The 27685-nt window shown below is 36.6% G+C and overlaps 1 protein-coding gene and 1 long non-coding RNA gene across 3 annotated transcripts in view; one reads left to right on the forward strand and one right to left on the reverse strand.

Moving 5' to 3' along the window:
- The window catches only part of LOC126934736 (uncharacterized), a 46346-nt gene extending 20634 nt beyond the window's left edge, over nt 1-25712 (forward strand). Inside the window, exons 2-4 of the long non-coding RNA XR_007719106.1 lie at nt 6163-6288; nt 24782-24958; nt 25087-25712. This is a non-coding gene — a long non-coding RNA (uncharacterized LOC126934736). The remainder of the gene's footprint in view (nt 1-6162; nt 6289-24781; nt 24959-25086) is intronic.
- The window catches only part of NELL1 (neural EGFL like 1), a 938548-nt gene that overhangs the window by 213012 nt on the left and 697851 nt on the right, over nt 1-27685 (reverse strand). For both annotated transcript variants that reach the window (XM_050755386.1, XM_050755385.1), the window contains exon 15: nt 8146-8241. In XM_050755386.1, coding sequence (XP_050611343.1) covers nt 8146-8241 — 96 coding nt within the window. The remainder of the gene's footprint in view (nt 1-8145; nt 8242-27685) is intronic.

Here is a 27685-nt window from a genome sequence, read left to right on the forward strand (position 1 = left end):
AATGTACAAGTGTTGGCTGGGTACACTTTGGGAGGCTGAGGCAGGTGGATCTCATTAGGCCAGGAGTTTGAGACCTGCCTGGTCAACATGGCAAAACCCCATCTCTACTAAAAATATAAAAATTAGCCAGGTGTGGTGGAGAACATCTGTAATCCCAGCTACTTGGGAGGCTGAGGCACAAGAATCGCTTGAACCCGGGAGGCGGAGGACGCAGTGAGCCAAGGTCGCACCACAGCACTCCAGCCAGGGTGATGGAGTGAGATTGCATCTCAGAAAAAAAAAAACAAAGATGTTACAAGTGTGTGTGGTGTGTGCATCTAAGTCTTATACTATAACATGAATTCTTTTATTGTTACATACATTTAAATTTTTCTTCTAAGAAAGAGGATTGGTATACTATCTTCCTTTAGGAGAACACAAGGTTTGGAGTCACATGTTCCTAGGGTGGAGTCGGAGCATCATGTTTATTCCACCATTGAGAGAGGGCGAACACAGAGCAGGCTGAGTTTCCACACCAACCTGGTTCCTAAGACTACAAGAAGGTGTGCCTCTCATAGCACATGATGGATATCAGCCAGTCTCTAGCTCTTGAATGGGTAAGCATTTTCTAATCACAGGAAACCCTGAGTACTTCTAAAAATGTTCAGGAGATGATTAAAAGTGTTTTTCTTGTCAAAAAATGCTTATAATTTTCATATTATCAAATAACACTGAGCCATTATTACCTATAAAATATATATATACACATATATATGCATATTTTTTAAAAGAGACTTTTAAAAAGGCTACATCTAGACCACGAGTTCTTAATGGGATGAGATTTTGTCTCCCAGGGGATATTTGGCAATGTCTGGAGACTTTTTCTTTAATCTTACTAGAGACTTTTTTAAAGTTTTACTTAATTTTGAATATTCTCACCACAAAGAAATGACAAGTGTTTAAGGTGATAGGTATGAAAACATTTTTGATGGTCACAACTGGAGGTGTACTACTAATTACATTTCATGAATAAAATCCAGGGATGACGCTAAACATCCTACAATGCATAAGATAGCCCTCCACAACAAAGAATTATCTGTTCTAAAATGTCAATAGTGTCTTCTAGGTTAAGAAATCCTGATCTATGACATTACAATCAGATACCACAGAAATACAAAAGATCCGCACAGGCTATTATGAACACCACTACACACACAAACTAGAAAATCTAGAGGAAATGGATGAATTCCTGGAAACACATCTCCCAATACTGAATCAGAGAGAAATTGAAATGCTGAATAGACCAATATCAAGTTCCAAAACTGAATTTATAATAAAATCCTACCATGCAAAAATGTCCTGGACCAGATGGATTCACAGTCAAATTCTACCAGACATACAAAGAGCTGACCAATTCTATTAAAACTATTCCAAAAAAATCAAAGAAAGGGACTCTTCCCTAACTCATTGTACAAAGACAGCATCACCCTAATAGCAAAACCTGACAAAGGTACAATGAAAAAACAAAACTAAAGGCCAATGTGCCTGATGAACATAGATGTAAAAATTCTCAACAAAGTATTAGCAAACTGTATTCAATGGGATATGAAAAAGTCAACTCACCATGATCAAATAAGCTTCATTCCTGGGATGCGAAGTTGGTTCAACATATACAAATCAATAAATGTTATTCACTACATAAACAGAATTAAAACTGAAAACCATATGATTATCTCCATAGATGCAGAAAATGCTTTTGATAAAATCCAATATCTCTTCATGATGAAAACTCTCAACAGACTAGCCATTGTAGGAACACACCTCCAAATAATAGGATCCATCTATGACAAACCCACAGCCAACATCATACTGAATGGGTAAAAACTGGAAGCATTCCCCTTGAGAACTGGAACAAGACAAAGATGTTCACTCTCACCACTCCCAGTCAACATGGTACTGGAGGTGCTAACCAGAGCAATATGACAAGAGGAAGAAATAAAAGACAGCCTATTAGGAAAAGAAAAAGTCAAACTGTCTCTCTCCATGCACAATATAATCCTATATCTAGAAAGCCCTAAAGACTGCCAAAAAGCTCCTGGAACTGGTAAATGACTTCAGTAAAGTTTCAGGATAGAAAATCAATGTACAAAAATTAGTAGCATTTCTATACACCAATAACTTTCAAACTGACAGCCAAATCAAGAATGCAATTCCATTCACAATAGTCACACAAAAATATACCTCAAAATATATCTAACCAAGGAGGTGAAATACTTCTACAAGGAGAACTACAAAGCACTACTATAATAAATCATAGATGGCACAAACAAATGAGAAAACATTCCATGCTCATGGATTGGAAGAATCAATATCATTAAAATGGCCATACTGCCCAAAGCAACCTACAAAATTCAATGTTTTTCCTATCAAACTACCGATGTAATTTGTCACTGAACTAGAAAAAACCATTCTAAAATTCATTTGGAACCAAAACAAAAAGACTGCATAGCCAAAGCAATGCTAAGCATAAGAAACAAAGCTAGAGGCATCACACACTACCTGACATCAAACTATATTATATGGCTACAATAACCAAAACAGCATGGTACTTGTAAAAAAAAGACAAAGAGACCAATGGAACAGAACAGAGAACCCAGAAATAAAGCTGCACACCCACAGCCATCTGATCTTCAATAAAGCTGACAAAAATAAGCAGTGGGAAAAAGACTCCCTATTCAATAAATGGTGCTGAGATAGCTGGCTAGCCATATGCACAAGAATAAAACTGGACTCCTGCCTTTCACCATATACAAAAATTTAACTCAAGATGGATTAAAGAATTAAATATAAGACCTCAAACTATAGAATCCTATAAAAAATCTGGAAAACACCACTATGGCCATCAGCCTCAGGAAATAATTTATGCCTAACTCTTCATAAGCAACTGCGACGAAAACAAAAATTGACAACTAGGTCTTAATTCAACCAAAGAGCTTCTGTACAGCAAAATAAACTATCAACAGAGTAAGCAGACAACCTACAGAATGGGAGAAAATCTTCACAAACTATGCATCCAACAAAGGTCTAATATTCAGAATATATAAGGAACATAAGCAATTCAACAAGCAAAAACAAATAACCCCATTAAAAAACTGGCAAAAGACAAGAACAAACACTTCTCACAAGATGACAGACATACAAGCAGCCAACAAACATATAAAGCAATTCTCATTACTAATCACTGGAGAAATGAAAATCAAAACCACAGTAAAATACCATCTCACACCAGTCAGAATGGCTATTATTAAAAAGTCAAAAAACAACAGATGCTGGTGAGGCTGCACAGAAAAGGGAACACTTATACATTGTTGGTGGGAATGTAAATCAGTTTAGCTACTGTGTAAAGCAGTTTAGAGATATCTCAAAGAACTCAGAATATCATTTGACCCAGAAATCCCATTACTGGATATATACCCAAAATAAAACAAATCTTTCTACCAAAAAGACACACGCACTCACATGTTCATTGCAGCACTATTCACTGTAGACATTCACAAATACATAGAATCAATCTAAGTGCTCAATAGTGGAGTGGATAAAGAAAATATGGTACATATACACCATGGAATACTAAACAGTAATAAAAAGAATGAAATCATGTCCTTTGCAGAAACATGGATGAAATTGGAAGCCATTATTCTAAGTGAATTAACACAGGAACAGAAAACCAAGCACCTCATGTTCTGACTAATAAGTGGGAGCGAAACATTAGGTAAATGTGGACATAAAGATGGCAGTGATAGAAACTGGGAACTACTAGAGTGGGAAAGGAGAAGGGGCAAGGGCTGAAAAACTACTGAGTACTGTTCTCAGTACCTAAGTGACAGGATTACTCATCCTATATCTAGGATTTTATTGCATCATGCAATATACACAGGTAAGAAACCTGTTCATGTAACTCCTGAATCTAAAATAAAAGTTGAAAAAAGGATTAAGAACAGACATTAGGATCCACCTACATTCACATTCATAAACTCCTGCCTTCTTCCTTCTTCTCTGTTTGGATGTGCAAGTCCACACCTGCATGTGCACACACAGGCGCCTGTACACACACACACACACACACACACACACACACACAGAGTCAGTTCCACACAGTCTGGTAACTGAATCCCATTCTGTGGCTGTTCAACGTCAGATAAGTAAGCAATACATCCTGTTCCATGATCAAAAGTATAAGCTGTAGGGAGTCAAAGACTAAAACCAGAAAATTTCAAGGGAAGTTTGAGAGGTATGGAAAAGGTTCCAAAACAAGGAGTTTAAAATCAGAGCCAAGGTTTGTGAATAAATAACAGGGTTCGCGGTGTGGCGGTTTTAAAATATGCCCACAAATACTTTGACAATCCTTTTTTTTTTTTAAGAGGTGGTGCCTAATTCCTCTCCCCCTTGATTGTGGGCTGGAATGAGTCTCCTATAAGGAATAGAATATGGCCAACGTGAAAACTCGATCAACATTTGATCAAGTCACAAAAAGCATTATAGCTTCCTCCTTGCTTTCACTCTCTTTCTCATCACTTGACGTGGAGGATTCCAGTGGTCATGTCATAAGGCCACTCACATAGACTGTAGAGAGGCCCACAAAATGAGAAACTGAGGCCTCCTGCCAATCGCCACAAGAGTGAGCCATCTTGGAAACAAACTCCCCAACCTTCAGACAATTACTGGCCCAGTCAACATCTTGACTGCAATCTCATAAAAGTCCCTGAGCTAGAACCACTCAGCTAAGCTGCTCTCAAATTTCAAACCACAGAAACTATGAGATAATAAACATTTGTTATTTTAAGCCACTAAAATAAATGGAAATCCTGATCTAGACATAGCTCCATATTTCGTATTTAATCGATCCTTCTTGTTGCTTGCAAATTTGCAAATGAAAATACCAAATAGAAAACTTAGTCTCACATACTTCTTAGAGGGTGATTTTTTGCTATTTTGTGGCAGTTAACATATATTTGGATTTAGTGTAGCTCTTTGATTTTACATGTGAAAATTCTCTAGGAGGACTTTGTGTTGTTTCATGCTGCTTTGTGGGTGTCTACATTACATCAGTGTGGTACTCTGTCCTTTAGTTCTTAGCCAGGTTGAGAAGAGAGCATTTACCAGCAGCCCTTTTCCATCCTACGAGTGGAAAAACTACTACTCTTACTGATTCTTCACTCATCTTTCTCTTTACACATCTCCATGCTAATTGTAAAACTAAATCAAACTAAGCACACAGAGAAGGAAGTTGAAGGGTAGGAGAAGAACTAGAATTATACGTTGTTTAGAAACCAAAGGAGGCAAAATGTTTGCTCAAGGGGGGTTATGAAAAGTTTAAGGTTACCGAAATGTCATCAATGGAAAGTAAATGAAGAGTTGTTCATCTGTGTGTTACATACCAAACACAAGTGGGAATATTAACATCAGATAGGAATTTTCTTTAACAAATTATTTAAATGATTTTACTAAGTGTACTTGAATTTCGAAAGGCTGAATATTGCAAGCAATGAATAAAACCAATAACTAGGGGGATAAAAGAACATGCTTAAGACTAAACATAAGTGGATTCTATATAGCTCAAATGGGACCATTTACTTAGTCTTAAAATTAAAATAAATCACATGAAAGATTTAGTGTAATCATGCCACAAGACATTCACAATTCATTTGCATTTTTCCTTTGGCACTATGAGTCTCAAAGCATCTAGCACGACTATTCGAAGGCAAATAGACTTATTTAATGTTTATTGCTAATGATCAACATGACAAAATAACTCAGACAAGATAATGGCTCAGATTTTCTGTGTTAAGCCCATAATTTATTTAGATCCCTTGCGCACAATTGACTGATAAATATGTACTTTATTCATTCCATGAAAAATCTGATAGAATTTGAGTATTGGCCAATATTAAGTGGAATGACTTTGCTACAGATGAAGTATAGCATTAAATGCAGAGAAACCTTGTTTTATTTTATTGTATTTTTTTCCCCTTTATGATGGTCGTGCAAGAGTTCAAGAATACATAATTCTCCATGTCAACTTTAATATTTACATAGGGACCCATGCTTGCCTATCTCTGTCTAAATTTTTTCCTGGTCTTGATTTTCTCCTTTATATTTTTCTGACTCCACATGACGAACCAGACTGTAAGCACTGATGCAATCACCCACTTACTGAGCAGAGAAAAGGACAAAGGACAAATCGAGAAGGCATGAGACACCATAATCAGTTCTTCCTGGTCTGCCACTGATTACAGGCCCTGGTCTAAGGTAATGTTTCCCTCCAGTTATTTGTAATGTAAGAAAATAAGAATGTTACAGTAGTTGCTAGTTGCTATGGTTAAATATCCTGAGGTGCTTGGTGAAAATGCAGATTCGTGAAACCACCCCCTGATATTCCATCTAGTTTGGAGAGGTGGCCCAAGAATATACATTTTAATAAAAAATCCATGTAGTATCCTTGAAAAACCCATGCAAGGTTTGATAACATAGGCTTTGTGGGATACAACTATGTTTTATTCTCAGTGCTAATAATTGCATAAGTTACTTACACTAGCTAAACTTTAGTTTGATTACATATAAGAGTAGTAATATCTACCTCCTTCAATCTTAAAATATTAATTTAAAAATCCTAACAATTATTGCATAATAAATGGCATATCATTAGTAGTAGTATCCATGATTATTGACATTATCATTATCACCATTCTGTCCCCATTAATTCTGTGTATTCGGTTTAGGGAATACAGCAGTTCTACAGGAAGCAGTAAGAAATCTTTTTTTTCTTTTTCATTTTAAAAAACCTACTTAAAATTAAATGTAGTGCAGTAAAGACATGTGTCCTAAGTTACCCTTAAGTTTCTTAGCTTTTAGCAAGAATTCTTTAGCTCTATGTGGTAATTCTCTTGGGCTGCTCAAAGGTAGTACATGGCTCTTTCATATTTTTTTAATAAAAAACAATTATTTGATAAATTTTTTATTTGTTGATAATGTCAGAAAATACAGAAACAGTGGTGCAAATATTGTCCACTGATTTCCTTATTGAACAATTTTAGTTACCTTTTGACATGCATTTAAAAGGATTAGGCTGCCTCATAAATATACAGGCAGTGCAATGTAATAGGTTGGTCAGGGTGAGATATAATAAATGTGCACATTTAAAAAATGTTATCTAAATTCAGAAGCTTCTAAACATGAAGGAAAGGAAACAAAAGGTTTGCTTATATCTCTGGCACCAGACAAAGACACCTCCCCATTCATGTAATAATAAGGATAATAAATACGACATCCTATTTCCATTTTTCTATGCTATGATATGAAAAGCAGTAAGTGTGACATTCCAGAGTCAGAAAAAAAACACAACGCAGTGATTTTACCCTAACAAAACACATGGAAAAACAAACTAAAATATTACTTTTACGTGTCATAATCCCCTTGTTTGTACTGACACATACATTGGCACTGAACATCAAATTTCACTTGTACACAAATAGGAGGACTTCTCCAATCAATAAGAGAGTTGGATTTTGCCAAATAGTGCCAAATGTAAACACAACATTTATTGCAAATAGAAAGTTGCACATAATGTAATCTTACTTAAACTAATTGGCTTATATTATCAGATCTATGAATGATAATGTTCTTAATAAACCAATATTAGAATAAAATCTCAAGCACACCAATAAACCTGCTGTTGGAGTTATTTAATGTGGTTTTACACAAGGAGCATGTGCTGCTAATTTAGATTCCGTTGACACAGCAGATTGTTATAATTCTAATAACTGTGTGTGATGCTACCCAATAGATGATAAGTGAGGCAGGTCAGTTCATCAGGCTTTATCTCTAATTAGTACTAAAAACGCACGCTGAGCTATAGCAGAGAAAAGACTTGACCTTGCTAAATTACACGCGCCGGAGGGAAGGCAAATGAAGCTCTATTTTCAGAGAGAGGTAGTCTTTTACACAACAATGGAAAGGTACCCACTTTGGGAGAGCCACATCCACCATCACAATACAATGTATCAAGTCAATCCACAGTATTATTCCTAAAGAAAGAGCTGTTATTCTTTCTGAATTAATCTTTCTACCAATCTTTCTCTCTATCCCCCATAAAAAAAGCTAGATTACCTTTCTCGCAGTGACTTCCTGTGAATCCAGATGGACAGACACATTTGTTAGGAGCCACACACGTCCCACCGTATCTGCAGCCCTCTTCACAGAAAGCTGTTGCAAGAGAACAAAGTATTTATCTTAGATAAAATGCAATAAATAAATTCATGGTAAACAGCAGCAGCATTGACGCAATTCTTTCTTTGTTGCATAGGGAATACACTGTACATCTGTATTGATACACTAGTATTACCATTTATACTCTGGAGTATAACTCCATTAACTCTTACTCTCATTTATACATTTGAAATCAAATAGTATAGATTGAGTAACTAGGAAGGGTAAGGTCAGGATGAAGGTGAAGACCTTTTTAATGTTCGTCATTTTGTAATCTAATCTTTTTCATTAAACATCTCTTATGACAATAAAAACGTTTATGTTCTTTAAAAAAGATTTCTGATAGTCGATATAGTTTAATATTTATAATATAAATGTAACTAATTATTTACATTTGAGTATGTAGGCTGTTTCCAATATTTTGGTAACAAAAACAATGCCTTGTCCTGATAGCTAAAATGCTCAGCACAACCTAAATTATTCCTTTATGAAAAATGCCTCATTGTGGAAATGCTGGTCCCAAGGGTATAGATTTTTAGGTTTTCTTGATAAGCACTGCAAAGCTATTCTTACTCCTTCCCAGTGATATCCTGTAAGCCTTCCCAGAACAGGTTAGTTCCCCTTAGTACATACTTGCATAGCATCAAATAGCTCCATGAACTTCTCCATTGCAATAGTAAATACGATTGTATATTTACATATAATTTATTACCATCTCCTGCTTTATCAACTGAACTGCAAGACCCATAAGAATAAGTAGCATAGTTGTTTTTACTCACCACTGTATTGTAGCCTCAGTATCTAATCACATAGTAGATGCTCAAAACAGATTTGTTAAATGAATTAATCTACATTCTACAGGTTGTTCTGATAATAAAACTCTCACTCGAACAATTCTGCAACTCTTTCATTCAATTAATTTAATATCAAACCTTGCTGGATAACCAAGAATTTAGTGTACTAAATGTGCAAAATTTCTCATTAATGAAGATGATTGTACCTGTTAACCCTGAGTTTATTTTATTCACAAGAAAGATAGGTGAGCAAGTGTTTTAAATTTTAATTGTAGTTTGAAAATGACATCCTAGAAAAATGTCATGGTTATATTTTGCCATGATCACTCAAAATTAGTATGAGTTTAACTTCAAAAGCCACATGATGTGTTCAGAAAGTTGAACACTATTCCAAATACGTAGAACTCCTCACAATATTGTTGTTTTTCACATCATTTAATATCCCTTGAATGATTTAACATTTCATAGCTTCAGCAATTAATTTCATCTTCCTTTGCCTCTGCCAAAGGACAATGTGTACCTTAGAATTCAAATATCATTTCCTATTTCTAGCATCTTAGAACATTTCCTATTTCTAGCACCTTAGAACAATTCTAAAAAATTAGACAGTACCTGCCATGGTAAGTTCATCCAAAAAACCAAAATATATAAAATATACATGATGTATGCAAAATCTCTTGTCCCAAAAATTACACCTTGTGGGCTCTGGTGACTGACATTTCAAAGAACAGTAAAGCGTTTTTGCAAGCTAAAAATAACAGATGGAAAGCCAGTAAGAAAAAGTTTTAAGTAGCACCAAAAGAAGGCAGGGGCTTGAAAAGAGAAGGCCCAGCTTGGGTTTCTTTAGTGCAGAGTTGAAACAGCACTTCATCTAAGTTTTGCAGACCTGGTTAGGAGACTTGATGCTGCTTCATGGTAGGTATACGCGTTTGATTTACTCGGTCCTTAAGTAGAAATGATGATACAGTGGAAGGTTTTATGAGGAGAGCACGAGATGTTTGTGATGTTCTAAGGATGTGCAGATATTAGAATAAACAGAGTAGTATGATGATTAAATGAGTTAACATTTATAAAGAACTTAAAATGGTGTTTGGCACAGAGCGTTACATAAGTGCCCTGTTAAATAAAATTAACTGATAACAGAATTGTTATGACTGTGAAACACAGACCAGGAACAAACTGTCTAATATCCAGACAATATAAACCCGATATTAAAATACAATCTAATCATCATCATACAAGGCGTTGAGCTTCACCAAGATGGGCTCAAGGCATCCCTTTTTATTTATGCTTGATTTGCTTCCTTTAATAAGGGTAGTTTTTGTTCTTATCATGGAGGTATCTGATAGGTATATTGTTCTTATTACAGAAATGGTGAATTTGTGCCCTAAGGCTGCATAGGTAGAAAGTAGCAGAGACAAGATTCAAGTAAACACATCTTTGCCTTCGAAATCTTACCCCTTCTTTATTTGTTACAATGTGGGTTAATCTACAATCCAGTGTTCACAAAGGCAGGTTTATTGTATTTTTGAAATAGTTCCATAAGGGCTGAGGGAACTGACTAAAAATTAAAAGGAAAAAAAAATTGCCTAAATTGCACATATTGCATTAAAGGATGGGGATGAAGAGCTATTCAAGTTCATGTATCTATTATCTAATTTCTGTTTTTGCCTGAGACTCATTACATTTCTCCCAATCTAGGCACACATTATTTTCAATGTGATTTATCTGAAATAACCAAGAAAACCATTCCCTAGCTGAACCTTAGACAATATACCAACGTAATTTCAACACAGAGCAAATAAAGAAGGGATATGTCATCAAAAACATAAACTATTTTGTGGAAATTAAGATCAATTCAAGCTTTATTTGAATATCTAATAAAATATCAGAATATACTGATGTATCTTAGTCTAGAGATTGTGCATGGATTATTCATATATGGATAGGCTCTTCTTGATTGACTATGAACTCAGAAATTCAATGAAAAGGACTCTGATATGCAGAGGATTAGTAATTTGCACAGCATTATTTAGTTGATGGCAGAAGCAAAACAAGGAGCTGGGTCACCACTACATTGTCTTTCTAGTTTGTGAGGAGATGGGCTGGTAGAAATTATACGGTTCTAATTCTGGCTCTATATTTATTAATTGTATGAACTATAGCAAATCATTTCACTCCTCTGTGCCTCAGTTTTCTCAAGAAAAAAGCAGCTGAGGATAATAAAAACAATCATGCTGGAGGATTAAATGAAGTTACAAATGTAGACCACCCAGCACAAGGCACGGCCAATGGAATGTGCTCACGAACTGGATGTGATTGTTGTTATTTATCACCAGGATCCTGCTTTTCCAGATAACAGTACAGTTGTGAACCAGTTTATGATCTAGATTCTAAAGATGCAGCAGTAAGAAGGCAAAGATCCCTGTGCCATGGAGCTTATTCTTTAGTGAGGACTCCTCATCACTCCCTTCCTTAACTGAGAGACCTTTGTAATATCACATGGTTTGCAATGAAACTTAGAATTATAGCTCCTTTGAAAACTCAGAGAAACTCAGGTACCATGGATATATGACTTCATATGTTGGTTCTTCTTCAACTGCTACCCAGATTCTGAAGTATGGCAAAAATAGATTGTGTGTGTGTGTGTGTGTGTGTGTGTGTGTGTAGTAAGATAAACCTGAATCTGTCATTATAGTGCCATTTGTTATTAACTTACTGCCCTGGAGGAGATGTTAGATTGGATCAACTGTAAAATGGTATGCTTCTAATATTGAAAGAACTCTTTTCATTGTGCAAGAAAATAAATCACAAAACTCATATCTGAGAGAGGTTCAATCCACAGAAAGAGTATTTTTTATATTAAAATATAAAATATTCTCAGCATGTAAAATAAAATGTAGGTATTAAGGGGAACAAAATGGGAAGGCGGGTTTGCAGATGCCAGGTTTGTGGATGTCCAGTACCATCACCATGTACTCAACTCAACAAAAGCAGTTCTACACTAATAAAAAGTAATAACCCTTCACTTTCTAAACACTTCTCATAATCTTCTTAAAGTTTAATGGCATAAATGTAGTTCCTAGTGACACCCTGAAATTCTGAAACAGTAAGGAAACATACAAATTTCAACACCAGCTGTTAGAAGGTAAACCTTCTTTTCCTTCCTAGTTTCCTGGAGGAAGAATTTTCCTTGAGGTAGCATTTTCCTGAAGCTAATTTCTGACCTCTGCCTGCTGACTTTGCTCATTCTACCCTATGGAGGTGGAGGGATTTATTTTGTTGGTAAATTTGGGAAAGATATATATCAGGATGATGCTGCTCAAGTGGGAGAGGCAGGAGCAAGGGCTGGGAAGCTCTGTGTGATTAGAAACAGACAGCTGTTGCATTTTCAGCTTTATTTTGGGTAGCATGTTAGTAGGTATGAATCATATTATTAAAAATAACTATTTATTTAAATAAATAAAAGCTGGCCACTATAGACAGTTATTACAAGGTGTCAGGAACCAAAGATTATGATTAAGTTAACCATGTCCACTTAAAATCCAAAACGGGAAGGAAATCATTAAAATCTGGTCATGTTCTGCAAAGGACCAGGCCTGCCATTCTTCTTTCTTGAGAATGAGCTGACTTCAGACATTATCAGTTTTCCTGACTTCTTTAATGACACTTTCCTCTCTGGAACTCAGTGGATAAGTCAGCCTTCTTCTGTGTTCATTTTTAGCAAGCCAGCTCGGTTTACAGACAGACATGTTCTCCAACCCAGCTCCGTTAATAATAAAGGTGATATCATCACCTTTAAATTTGCTTTTTGGTTTCATTCCTCACCTTGTTCAAAGCATATGTATCAAATGCCCCTCAAACATTTTTGGTTGTTACAAGATGGAGGGAGGAACAATGTGGTCTTATTACTAGGTGAGTTGAGACCACGAATGTTTAAACATCCTACAATGCACAGGACAGCCCTATACAAAAAAGAATGATCTAGCCCAAAATGTCAATAGTGGTGAAGTTGAGAAACTCTGCTCCAACTTTACACAACTAAGTTTATGAAGTGTCTTCAGGAGCAAAATTTTGTTATTTTAATCCTGTTTTCCATTCTTCCCCCTCAAACTCTCCCCCTGAATAGTTTAAAATATCGAGGAAAGAGTAAAACTCAGTAACATGCCTAGTTGAATATAAAAACAAACATCCAGATGTCTACAATACTTGCTCTTCATATTATCATTCTGTTCTAAAGCACAGAGTATATTACAAAATTTAATTATTTACTTCAAAAATCACTGTTGACACTATCAGTTACTATACATGTTTGTATCAGCAGTTTCAGTAGCCATTTCCTCTGTCCTTTCAACAGTAATCATAATAATAACAACAACAATACTAATGGTGAATTCTGTTTGTTGAAAACTTATTAAATGCCAGGCACTGCAGTAAAGCCTGATATCATAATTCCATTTCATCCTTACAGTAACATTGTCGATTAATCATATTATACTCATTGTCAGATGAGAAAGTTGGCTTAGATAAGCTAAATAAGTTATCGAAGTTTGCACCACTGCACGGTGGCATCCTGGGTTTCAAGCCCAGAGTCTTAACCACATCACTAAGCTTTCTCCATTTAGGGCTCTTCCACCTACTATGTGCAGATAATGCACTGGGTGTTGAGAAGTCTACAACTAGTGATGAAAATTGTCCCCATCCCCAAGAATCTCATAGTGGAATAACAGAGAGAAAGGCATATAAAACCAAGCACAATAAAATGTGATAAATGCTACTGCAGTAGTATGAACACAGTGTTGAAAGAACAAAGAGGAAAGAAATGATTAACTATGCCTGGTGGACTGATGCAAAACTGCGCAACAGAGCTAGCATTTGAGACGGGCCTGGAAGAATGAATGGGCTTTTTGCCAGGTAGAGAAGTACAGGAAAAGGGACATTTCAGGTCAAAGTTTTGTCCTGAGGAAAGGCACTAAATAGAAGAAAATGAAAAGGTGTTTATAACTCACACCAAGGTGAGAGGCAGAATATTTAAAAAGAATGCAGTAAGCCATTCAGAGAAGCAGGGGCATTTTAGAATCTGTGAACCATCCTCTTCACCTTCTCATCTCCCTGCTACCTCTTGGATTTGTTAGTTGCCTTAAGGCACAATCATTTACCACCTGCATATGGACTTTTGCCCTATTATTTGATTTAGTCAGTTTAAGACTATGCATTGCTAATTTTACAATAAAAGAGTATGAAATGTGATTTTTATTAATGACCTTTATATGCACATATGAACAGAAACATAAAATGCATTCTTAGTATATATAAGGCATTCTGATATTTTCTACTCTATTCTACTTCATTCTATATAATTTATAAAATGCAGCTAGGATCCAATGACTTGGTTTTGCAATCCACTAAACCTGAAGTATAAAAATCACTTGTTTTATACATACCCTTTTAGTCCATAGCATTTTGTGATAGGATGGGAGAATGAAGTCTTTTACATTACTCCTGAAATCTTCAAATTAAGATGTTGCTCTTAGCTCTAGAAATACTTATATAAGAAAATGTCTACAAGAGGTATTTTCCATGAATGTAGGTATAACAGAGACAGTATGGCCTCCACAGGTGAAAATATTTATTATCCAGGTCTCTGCAGAAAATCTCCACTATAGAGGATAAATTAGATGGGAGAGGCAAAGGTTGAGGAGACAGATAACGCATTCTTCTGCATTTCATTTTTGGCCAATATATATGCTTCTCTAACCAGATTGTGAGATTCTTAAGGACTAAGATCACATTTTTTTGCAACTCTGAATTCCTGTACATCATCTTGAACCTGTATGATAATAAACACATATTTGTTATTGAAGTAAATTTATTATATAAGAGAAAATAAAAATTTTGAGAGGATAGTCTTATAGTAACTGTATTGTAATATTTGAGCTAAACATTTAAAGTCAGATCAATCCAGTTTTTAAAAATTTATCAAGAGATTCTGGGGAAGATGGCAGATAGGAGACAAAGCTAACATGTAGCTCCCACATGGATGGACAGAACAGCATTTGGAGACTCACACCATGATCTTTTGTTCCAAGAACCACTGCAGGAGTATACCAGGAAAACTGAAGGAATTCACCAATCCTTTGAAAGAAGCAAATTCTGTGAAACAGATGAAAAACTGGGAGTGCCCAAAATGTGAGAGTGGAAAACCTACCTCTGAACACACATCTCCACTGCGCAATCTGAAAATCCAGATCATCAAAGAAACATTTAACCTTACCTAGAGCTAAAATGGGTTTAGGGAGTCGCAAGAAATGTGAAAGTACAAGTAACACAGGAAATAACTTGAACACACTCCCAGTCTCCAAGTTGAGCCCCAGGAAGCCATCCCTCAACTATATCTCACAGGGGACCTCGGGGAAGTCAGCCAGTGGAATTGGGAAAGGGTCTTGGGGCAAAGGAAGCTCCCACCTGAAATTGGCAGTGGTTTTGACTGGGTACAAATTTTCTTGAGTGGAGTCTGGGGGATGAGTGGGAGCTGCTGTGGATATGAGCTTTCTCAGAAGGGTAACTCATGACCTGGGACAAGGCCTGAGCAGAGCACTGCAAGAGTGAGACTGGCCTTGCCAACTGTGTGGGAGCTGGGTGAGGCCTCTCGCTATCCCCCACTTCTCTGGTGAACCATATAACACAGAAGAGGTGACCAAGATCCCCTCTGGAACACAGCCCCATTGGCCTGAGAACCACTCCCCCATTCCCCACTGTGGCTGCAGCAAGCCCCACCCAAGAAGATTCTGAGCCCAGACTTGCCTAAGCCTGCCCCCACCTGATAATATTTATCTACCCACCCTGGTAGCCTAACACAAAAGACAATTTCTTGGGAGTTTTATGGCCCATCCCATTGCCTGAGAAACCAAAATACGTATCCTGGCCATCTTAGGGAAAGCTTTGAGCCCCCTACTACTACTGCAGCTAATTCTCACTTGAAAGTACCACCTCTTGGCTGGAGGCCAACACCAGCTCAGGCCATTACAGCAATTCAGGACAGAATAACTCTGATCCCAGGAATAAGAAGACAACACCTAATTCCACTGCCTACAACATCTTGGCTAACTAGAAGTTGTAGGGTGTCTATGTGACAACTTCACTGCTAGTTTAACCAGCATTCAAGAAAGCCAGCACACTAAACATATCCACAACCAAGGACCCTCATAGAGTCTACTTCACTTCCCTGTCACATCTGACAGAGTAGGTGCTGGTATCCGTGGCTGGAAGATTTGAAGATGGATCACATCACAGGACTCTTTGCAGACCCCCTCTAGCACCAGCCTGGAGCATGGTAGCTCCACTGGGTGGCTAGACCCAAAACAGCCATAACAATTACTGCAGTCCAGCTCTCAGGAAGTCCCATCCCTAGGGAAAGTGGGAGAGCATTACATCAGGGGATCATCCTGTGGGACAAGAGAATCTGAACAGCAGGCCTTGAGTTTCAGGCCTCTCCACTGAATTAGTCCACTCAAATGAAAAAGAAAAAAGAAAAAGAAAATAATTACAGTAATGTGACAAAACAGGATTCTATAACACTCCTCCAAAATCACCAGCTCCCTAGCAATGGATCCAAACCCAGAAGAAGTCTCTGAATTGCTAAATAAAGATTTCAAAAGGTTGATTAATAAGCTACCCAAAGCAATATCAGAGAAGGGGAAAACCAACTTAAAGAAATTAAAAAACAGTATAGGATATGAGTGAAAAATTCTCAGGTAAATAGATATCATAAAGGAAAACAATCACAACTTCTGGAAATGAAAGGCATACTTAGAGAAATACAAAATGCAGTGGAAACATTCAATAATAGACTAGAACAAGTAGAAGAAGGAGCTTCAGAGCTAAAAGGCAAGGCTTATCAAATTAACCCAATAAGACAAAGACAAAGAAAAAAGAATCAACAACATGAACAAAGCCTCCAAGAAATTTGGGATTTTGTTAAATGGCCAAATATAAGGATAACTGGTGTTCCTGAAGAAGAAGAAGAGAAATCTAAAAGTTTGGAAAACTTATTTGAGATAATAATTGAGGAAAACTTCCCTGGTCTTGTTAGAGATCTAGACATCCAAATATGATATGCTCAAAGAACACCTGAAAAATTCATCACAAAAAGACCATCACCTAGGCACATGGTCACCAGGTTATCTAATATCAAGACAAAGGAAAGAATCTTAAGAGCTGTGAGACAAAAGTATCAGATAACCTATAAAGGAAAACCTGTAAGATTAATAGCAGATGTCTCAGCAGAAATCTTACAAATCAGAAGGGATTGGAGTATCATCTTCAGTTTCCTGAAACTAAATTAAACAAAAAAAAAATTGTCATACAAGGAATTTGTATCTAGCAAAGCTAAGTTTCATAAATGAAGGAGAGATAAAGCATTTTTAAGACAAACAAATGCTGAAAGAATTCACCATTACCAAGCCAGCACTACAAGAAATGGTAAAAGGAGTTCCAAATCTTGAAACAAAACTTCAAACTATACCAAAAGAGAAACTCCTCAAAGCATATATTTCACAGGACTTGTAAAAGAATAACACAGTGGGGGGGAAAGAACAAGATATAAAGGCAAGAACTAGCATGATGCACAGAACAGTACCTCACATCTCAATACTAACGTTGAATGCAAATGGCGTAAACGCCCCACTTAAAAAATATACAGAATGGCAGAATGGATAGAAATCCACCAAACAAATATCTGCTGTCTTCAAGAGACGCACCTAACACATAAAGACTTAAGGGAATGGAGTGGATAAAGATATTCCATGCAAATGGACACCAAAAGTGAGCAGGAGTAGCTATTCTTATGTGACACAAAACAGACTTTAAAGCAACAACAATTAAAACAGACAAAGAGGAACATTATATAATGATAAAAGAATCAAACAGGAAAATACCACAATCCTAAATATATATGCACCTAATACTGGAGCACCCAAATTTACAAAACAATTACTACTAGACCTAAGAAATAAGCTGGATGGCAAGATAGTAACAGTGGGAAACTTCAATACCCCACTAACAGCACTAGACAGGTTATCAAGACAGAAAGTCAAAAAAGAAACAATAGACTTAAACTATACCCTAGAACAAATGGACTTAACAGATATCTACAGAGCATTTTACCCAACAAATGTATAATATACATTATTTTCTTCAACACATGGAACAGAGTCTAAGATAGACCATATGATAGGCCACAAAACAAGTCTCAATACGTTTTTAAAAACTGAAATTATATCAAGTATCCTCTCAGATGACAGTAGAATAAAACTGGAAATAGACTCCAAAGGAATCCCCAAAACTATACAAATACATAGAAATTAAATAATCTGTTTTGAATTAGCTTTGCGTCAACAAAGAAATCAAGATGGAAATTTAAATTTTTTTTAGCTGAATGATAATAGTGGCACAACATAACAAAATCTCTGGGATACAGCAAAAGCAATGCTAAGAGTAAAGTTCATAGCATTGAATGCCTACATCAAAAAGTCTGAAAGAGCAAAAATAGATAATCTAAGATCACACTTCAAGGAACTAGAGAAACAAGAAGAAAACCAAGCCAAAACACAGCAGCAGAAAAGAAATAACAAAGATCAGAGCAGAACTAAATGAAATTGAAACAAAGAAATCAATACAAAAGATAAATAAAATGTTGGTTCTTGAAAAGATAAACAAAGTTGATAGAATATTAGTGATACTAACCAGGAAAAGAAGACAGAAGGTCCAAATAAGCTCAATTAGAAATGAAACAGGAAATATTACAACCAATACCTCAGAAATACAAAAGATCACTCAAGGTTACTCTGAACACCTAATGCACACAAACTAGAAAATCTAGAGGAGATGGATACATTCCTGGAAATATACGCCCCTCTCAGATTAAATCAGGATGAAATAGAACAAACCAATAACAAGTAGCAAGATTGAAACAGTAATTTTAAAATTGCCAACAAAAAAAGTCCAGGACAAGATGGATTCACAGCTGACTTCTATCAGACATTCAAAGAATTGATACCAATCCTACTGAAACTATTCCAAAAGACAGAGAAAGAGGGAATCCTCCCTAAATCATTTTATGAAGCCAGTATTACCCTAATTCCAAAACCAGGAAAGGACATAACAAAAAAAAAAAAAAAAAGAAAACTGCAGAACAATATCCCTGATGAACATAGATGTAAACATCTTCAACAAAATAGTAGCTAACAGAATCCAACAGCATATCAAAAAGATAATACACCATTATCAAGTGACGCAGGGATGGTTTAACATATGCAAGTCTATAAATGTGATATATTACATAAACAGAATTAAAAGCAAAAATAGTAAGATCTCAATAGTTGCAGAAAAATTATTTCACAAAATTCGGTATCACTTTATGATTAAAATATTCAGCAAAATTTACAAAGAAGGAACATACCTCAAGGTAATAAAAAAAAAGCAATCTATGACAAACCCATACCCAACATTATACTCAAGAGGGAAATGGTGCAAGCATTCCCCTTGAGAACTGGAACGAGACAAGAATGCTCAGTTTTACCACTTCTATTCAACATAGTACTGGAAGCCCTAGCCAGAGGAATCAGACAAGAGAAAGAAATAAAGGGCATCCAAATCAGTAAAGAAGAAGTCAAATTGTTGCTGTTTGCCAATTGTATACCTAGAAAACCTTAAAAACTCATCCAAAAAGCTCCTAGATCTGACAAATGAATTCAGTCAACTTCTAAGATACAAAATCAATGTACACAAATCAGTAGCACTGGTACACATCAACAACGCCCAAGCTGAGAAACAAATCAAGAACTCAACCTCCTTTACAAAAGCTGCAAACAAAACAAAACAAAACAAAAAAACCTTAGAAATATACCTAGTCAAGGAAGTGAAAGAACTCTACAAGAAAAACTACAAAACATTGCCGAAAGAAATTATAGATGACACAAACAAATGGAAACACATCCTATGGAAATCCATCCTATGGAAACCCATCCTATGCTCATGGATGAGCAGAATCAATATTGTGAAAATGACATACTGCCAAAAGCAATCTACAGATTCAGTGTGATTCCCATCAAAGTACCATCATCACTCTTCACAGAGCTAGAAAAAGCAATCCTAAAATTCATATAGAACCTACAAAGATCCCACATAGTCAAAGCCACACTAAGCAAAAAGAACAAATCTGGAGGCATCATACTACCCAACTTCAAACGATACTACAAGGCTACAGTTATCAAAACAGCATGATATAGTATAAATATAGGCAAGTAGACCAATGGAACAGAATAGAGAAAGAAATAACACCAAATACTTATATTCAAGTGATCTTCTACAAAGCAAACAAAAACATAAAGTGGGGAAAGGACACCCTATTCAACAAATGGTGCTGGGAAAACTGGCAGGCCACGTGGCGAAGAATACAACTGGATCCTTATCTCTCACCTTATACAAAAATCAACTCAAGATGGATCAAATACTTAAAGCTAAGACTTGAAACCATAAAAATTCTACAATATAACATCAATAAAACTCTTCTAGTTGTTGGCTTAGACAAAGAGTTAATTACCAAGAGCCCAAAAGCAAATGCAAGAATAACAAGCATAAATAGATAGGACTTAAACTAAACAGCTTCTGCACCGCAAAAGAAATAATCAGCAGAGTAAACAGACAACCCACAGAATAGGAGAAAATACTCACTAACTATGGACAACAAAAGACTACTATCCAGACTCTTCAAGGAACTCAAATAAGTCAGCAGGAAAAAAAAAAAAATAATCCTAAAAAAAGTGGGCTAAGGACATGAATGGACAATTCTCAAAAGAAGATCTACAAATGGCCAACAAATACATGAAAAAATTCTCAACATCACTAATTATCAGGGAAATGCAAATTAAAACCACAATGAGATACCACCTCACTCCTGCAAGAATGGCCATAATTAAAAAGTAAAAATCAAAAAAGATGTTGGCATGAATGAGGTGAAAGGGAACAATTTTACACTGCTGGTGAGAATATAAACTATTACAACCACTATAGAAAACAGTATGGAGATTCCTTAAAGAACTAAAAGTAGAACTACCATTTGACCCAGCAATCCCACTACAGGGTATCTACCTGGAGGAAAAGAAGTCACTTTATGAAAAAGATAGTTGCACACACATGTTTAGAGCAGCACAATTCACAGCTGCAAAAATATGAAACCAGCCTAAATGCCCATCAAACAATGCATGAATAAAGAAAATGTGGTATATATACAGCAATGGAATACTACTCAGGCATTAAAAGAAATGAAGTAACGGCACTGCAGTAACCTACATGGAGTTGGAGATCATTATTCTAAGTGAAGTAACTCAGGAATGGAAAACCCAATATCCTATGTTCTCACTTATAAGTGGACAGAAAGGCCTAAGAATAATACAATGGACTTTGGGGATGCAGTGGGAAGGAGGGAGGGGCTGGAGGGATAAAAGACAACATATTGGATACAGTGTACACTGCTTGGGTGATGGGTGAACCAGAATCTCAATAATTACCACTAAAGATCTTATCCATGTGACCAAAAACCACCTGTTCCCCAAAAACTATTTTAATAAACAAATTAATTTTAAAATATTATCAAGCATCTACTATGTGCTACAGTATTATTATATGCTCTAGTAATATATGATCCCTGTTCTCCAGGATCTTTGAGTCTAAAACAGTGTTTTCACTGAGGACAACGCCCCCCACTTGCAGCAGATATTTAGTAATGTCTGGTGACAGTCTCAGTTGTCCCAGTGGGATGTCACAACTGCTACTAGTGGGTCTACTGGTGACTACAAACCAGAGATGTTGCTAAATATCTTACAGGTTAGCAGTACAGGACAGCCCTGCAACAAGGAATCATCTAGCTCCCTATCTCAACAGTGTCAAAGGTGAAAAAAGGCAGACAGTCCTTCATTCAGTCATTCAATAAATACTGATTGTGCACCCTCTCTGTACCAGGGATTTCTCTGAGAACCAGGGTTCAAGTAGTTAACAGAACAGATAAAAATATTTCTGATGGGTTTATATTCTTATGGAGAAGAGACCGAAGTGATATGAGAAAAATAAAGCAGATACAGTGTGGGCAGTGTGACAGTGGGGAAGGTTGCAATTAAATAGGGTGACATATAATGGGTGATCACTGAAAAGAGATCATTTGAGTAGAGACCTAAAGGGGAAAATGAGTGAGCCACGAAATTATCAAGCAAAGAATGTTCCAGACAAAGGTTACAGCAAGTGCAAAAGCCCCAAGGAATGCAGTGTGCAGATCACGTAGTGCCTTAGCGATCCAAGCAATACTGCCTGTACAAGGTCAAGAGGAGGTGCCAAGAAGGAAAAATCTTCTGACCAGAAGGTCAAGAATGCCTCCATAGAATGGATGCTGAATTTGAAAAAGTTTTTATGAATTTAAAGTCTCCGGAATGTAGAAATGAAAGATTCATTAAAAAGGAAGGGCAATTCAACAGATAGTCACCAAGAACTTAGGAGTGAGGAATATTTAATCCTAACCTTGTGGTCAATCATGGACACATTTTGCAAACAACTCAAATACCTGAGTACTTCTTCTATACAACCTTTGGCTTAGTAAAAGCATGATTCTAGAAACAGCTCTATCTTCTAGTCCTGGTTTCACTTCTTATTTGCTGACTGATTTTGACAAATTGCTTAATCTCTGTAAGTATCACCTTCCTTATCTGTATAATCAGGTCAATAAGGGAACTTGTATCATACTGGTAAAACTGGAATTAAATGAGAGAGTGCATAGTGCCCACCCACAGTGAGTGCTCAAAAAGGTGAGCACTTTTTAAATACATCAGCCCCCTTTTCTCTAGGTTAATTCATATAATAGAGCATTTTCTTTTCAAATATCAAAAACTCTTTGCAGTCTACCTCTCACTAACTGGTGCACACATCAGGGTCAGAGTGTGAGAGCTTGTTGGGCATTGGAATCAATAACAAGGAAAATGAGGGGCGATTAAGACAAAGACACAGAGGAATAGAATAAAAGACGATGTTCATATTTTAAAATGCAAAATTCAAGAAATTAATTCAGGACTCCCTAGGACATTAAAGCAACATCAAATTATATTTTTGCAGTAAAAACTCTGAAAGCAATTCAAAATTTGGCATTCAGCATTTACAGGAGTACTAGGAAATGGGAGACAGAAAGGGCTGGCTGTGAAAAGCAGTTGAAGATAAAGCCCCAGGTAAGAAGGTCAGAAGGTTTCCTATTGCACTGCCATATCCGAGCCAACGCTTCTATTACCCCTGAAGGTCACAGTCTAGAGACTTTTAAAGAGATAAATTCCAGCAAACTCTCCCAAGTAAAAGCATTCTGCAGGTTTATATAACTGCATGGAATTACATGTTAAGTCTTGAAAGAAATACGAATCCTACCTGCAGTGATAGTAGCTGGGTGATTTGGGTGGACCAGAGTTCTCAGGAGAGCACCTTTGTTTCCCACCTCCATCCTGAAATCTGAACAACTTCTCAGCTTTGTACATCATTTTCTGCTTTTGTTTAAAAAGCACTTCACAATAATCTTAAAAGGTAATTTGTAATTACATCTGCATTCTGGAGTTGGGGAAGCTGAAAGGAGAAAAGTTAGATGGCTAGCCCAGGAGAAAGTTAATTATGAGGCTGAGACTAAATTCCAGGCTCTAGGATTCTAGCCACACCCAGGATTCAGCAGGACGTCAGGTGCCTGAGAATCTATGCCAATTTCACCCAATGAGAGAAAACTGGTTTGAAGTTTTAAATAAGTGAAGAGGGAGGGAGAGGAGAGTAGAAAGAAGGAAGAAGGAACAGAGGAAAGAAGACAAAGAATAAATAAAGAAAAGAAAAAACCATCGTATCTCGCACCTTAGGCATCATATCCTGCAGCCAATATTGTCCCTGCCCCTAACCCCACCCCTTCAAATACTTAACACATGCGGAGACTTGGTCTTTCAGACAATGGGCTCCTGGATGTGGGGAGCCTCACACAAAACTTAGATATGCCATTTTCTAGCTACGTGACATTGGGTTCGTCTAGAAACCGCTCTAAGCCTTATCTTCTTTTTGACAAAATAAAACGCTAAAACAGCACCTTCTTTATATAGTTGTTGTGAGGAATAATGTAACCGCAGGTCCAGTGTTAAGTTTCAGCTTCTTCAAAGGTACTAATTATTGTTGACATCATTGGTTTATCAGACACATACATGTGGGGAAAGCCATCTTGGGAAAAATACACTGATGTGAGAAGTTAAGGCAAATGAAACCCTAATTTACAGGGTTAACAGTCTGTCATATGTATTTTGTTGAAAATTTACTATTTTTAGTTCTATGTTTGAAGAGCTCAACCAAGGAAGTAAGCATTAGAATTATTAATTTTCATTTTTAGAAAATAAAGAATTCAAAAGAGCTCTGCTTGTTGTAGAATTCAAAAACATATATTCGACCTTTCTTTGGCTGCCTTCAAAGTCAAAACCCAGGGTCCTCTTAAGCGAGCATGTCTGATTAATAGCTGCTTTCACGCTGCACACAGCCGCTGGCACTGGAGCTGTCACCACTGCCCGGTGATCTGCCTTTCTAGATGTTTAGCTATATCCCATCGACAACATGGGCTGCCCTTGTTCTTGTGCTAATGTTATTTTTTGAAAGGTTTAAGCTCAAATCCCTCAAAATGTATTTATAATTTATAGGCAGCATGGTGGAGGTAAAAGAGCATAGTCCGTGGAAAAACAGACAAATCTGGATTTAATCACCACCTGTGTGACCTTCAGCAAGTTACCTCCTCTGTGCCTCAGTTTCCTCACTTGTGAAAGGAATACCTCTTCTTCAAGTTAGGACAAAGTTTAAATGACACGGAATATGTGAAAGTAAGCGCCTCATACCTCTAAGATATTTACTTTGCCACTGTTCACCAGTAGCAAGTTCTATAACCTTATCCAATCAGGTATAGTTCCTCAGTCAGGCTGAGTTTGCTTTTTTTAATCCATCTGTTTAGCCCACATGATACTGGCCATGAAAGGATTAAGCAAGATACCTTGTCTGACTATTTCCTGAGGATGCTATAATGAAGTTTTCATAATGTTCATCTTTCTGCCCAACTGGAGAGCTATTCCCAACTCAGACTCTCAGCTGGAAGGGAATCTATTCATGTCAAGATCTTTAAAATGCTTCTCCCATATCCACAATATGCAAAGAATGTGGAATCTCATTAGTGTACTATGATCAAAACAAAGAAAGGACAGGCACAGAGTACCCAGGTAAGAGGAGCAAAAAGAAGTGGCAGCTCACAGCTTCATCCAGCATTTGCAGAGTACACAGGAGAGAAGCCAAGTTTCCCAGAGAAATCGTTTAATAACATTTGGGCCTCGAGGACTATATTCTTTCCTTCTGTAAGAGTAATAAGAATTAAGGACAAGAAAGCTCAGGTAAGAAAAGAAGTTTGCAATAGAAACTGGCCTATGGGGGATAAGAATATCACTGAATAGGATCCAAAATTGATCAAACCTATTATTAAAGCCACACCAATTAAGGGCCATCCCCAATTTATTTGTGTGTATTTTTCATGGGAAAAAAATGAGGAATTAATATCAGATCCCACTGCAGGCCTTCGCAATCTGTTTTCTGTAATATTGCACTCAAAATTTATTGAGTTTTTCCTAATAAAGCATGGACCCAGAAATTCTCATCAAACATTCTGAATGCTTCTATGAATTTCTCAGTTAAAAAAATTCTTCTAAGTATTGTTCATCCATCCGTTCAAAAACTATCAATCGAAATACTACTATGTGCCAAGCACTCTCCTAAGCACTTAACAGTAACAATGATCAGAGCAGATAATATCCCTGGTCATATGCAACTTATCCTCTAGTGGAGAAAAAATATAAACTAAGCAAATAAATATATAATAATCCAAATTATAGTAAGTGATATGGGAAAAACTAAAGCAGGATGAAGGAGATAAGAAATATTGGTAGAGGGATTACTATTTATTTAGAATGATCAAAGAAGGCCTAATAAATTGACATTTTGGCAGAAACATAAAAGAAGACTGAGAACAGGCCAGGCAAATGATGTCGTGATGAATACTCTAGACAAAGAGAATAGCTTAGCATAAAGGCTTCTTGTGGGACCATACTTAGTATGTCCAGGAATTGCAAAAACGTCGTGAGTCAGAGGTTGAGTTGTAGGAGATAGGAACAGAAAATTCATAAAGCGTTAGTTCTCCTAGGGTCATTAGGATGTTTAAAAACTTTATTATATTGTTCTGAATGCAATTAAGAAGCATTGGAAGATTTTGTGCTACAGAGGGATGTTATGTTACTTAGGTTTCAATAGATGCTCTCCCTGACTAGTGTGTTAAGAAAAATAGAACTTGGGGTGGGATAAGCAATGGTGAAAGCAGATAAACTAGTTAAAAGCTATTACCATAATTCAGGTGAGAAAAGTATGGTCCCCTCAATCAGTGTGATGGAAGTGGAGATGTGAGAGAAGTCAATAATCTATGTTCTGTAGAGATTCACAAACCAGGTAGACCATGTAGTAGAGATCAGATCTTTCTTTGTCCAGAGTAGACAAAACTGGGTGAGCAGCATGTCTCTTTCCTTCCTCCTATACAATTAGAAATTAAAGAAGATTTTTTTTAACTGGGAATTAATATGGACTGCATTTACACTTATTTTTTTCTGCCTGAAATTCTTTTTCCTATTAGTATGGTAACCTTACTTGACCTCAATCAGTGAAATGTCCCCTGAACTGTGGAGATGTGAGAGAAGTCAAAAGACGTAATCTATGTTCAATGTAAGAGATTCACAAACCAGGTAGACCATGTAGTAGAGATCAGATCTTTCTTTGTCCAGAGTAGACAAAACTGGGTGAGCAGCATGTCTCTTTCCTTCCTCCTATACAATTAGAAATTAAAGAAGATTTTTTTTAACTGGGAATAATATGGACTGCATTTACACTTATTTTTTTCTGCCTGAAATTCTTTTTCCTATTAGTAAATCAGGTAACTCTTACTTGACCTCCAAATCTCAGCTGAAATGTCCCCTGAACTGGGAGGCCTTGTAATGACCTGATGACCATCTCCAGTTCCAGACCTCCAGTCTAGCTTAAAGACGTGTATTAGCTTCCTGGAGTTGTCATATCCAAATTACCACAGACTTGGTAACTTAAAACAACAAAAAAAATTTACTCAGTTTGAAATCAAGGTGTCGGCTGGATAGGTTCATACTGGAGGATCTGAAGGAAAATCTGTTCCATGTGCTCTGTCCTAGCTTCTTGTAGCAGTATAACTCCAATCTCTGCCTTTTTCTTTATGTGGCTTTCCTCTAGGTGCTCTGTGTCGAATTGCTCTCTCATTTTCCTTATTACTGGTATCATTTATACCAATCCAATTATACCAGTAATTGGATTTAGGACCAATGTTAAATCCAAGATGATACCATCTTAAGATCTTTAACTTAACTGTATCTGTAAAGTTCCTATTCCCAAATAAGGTCACATTAATAAGTAATGAGGGTTAGGACTTGGACATATTTTTTTAGGTCCACTATTCAACCCAGTACAGAGTCCCTCCTGTATTCCACTCAGGAATC

The sequence above is a fragment of the Macaca thibetana genome, chromosome 14 (assembly GCF_024542745.1).
Source record: "Macaca thibetana thibetana isolate TM-01 chromosome 14, ASM2454274v1, whole genome shotgun sequence".
Lineage (NCBI taxonomy): Eukaryota > Metazoa > Chordata > Mammalia > Primates > Cercopithecidae > Macaca > Macaca thibetana.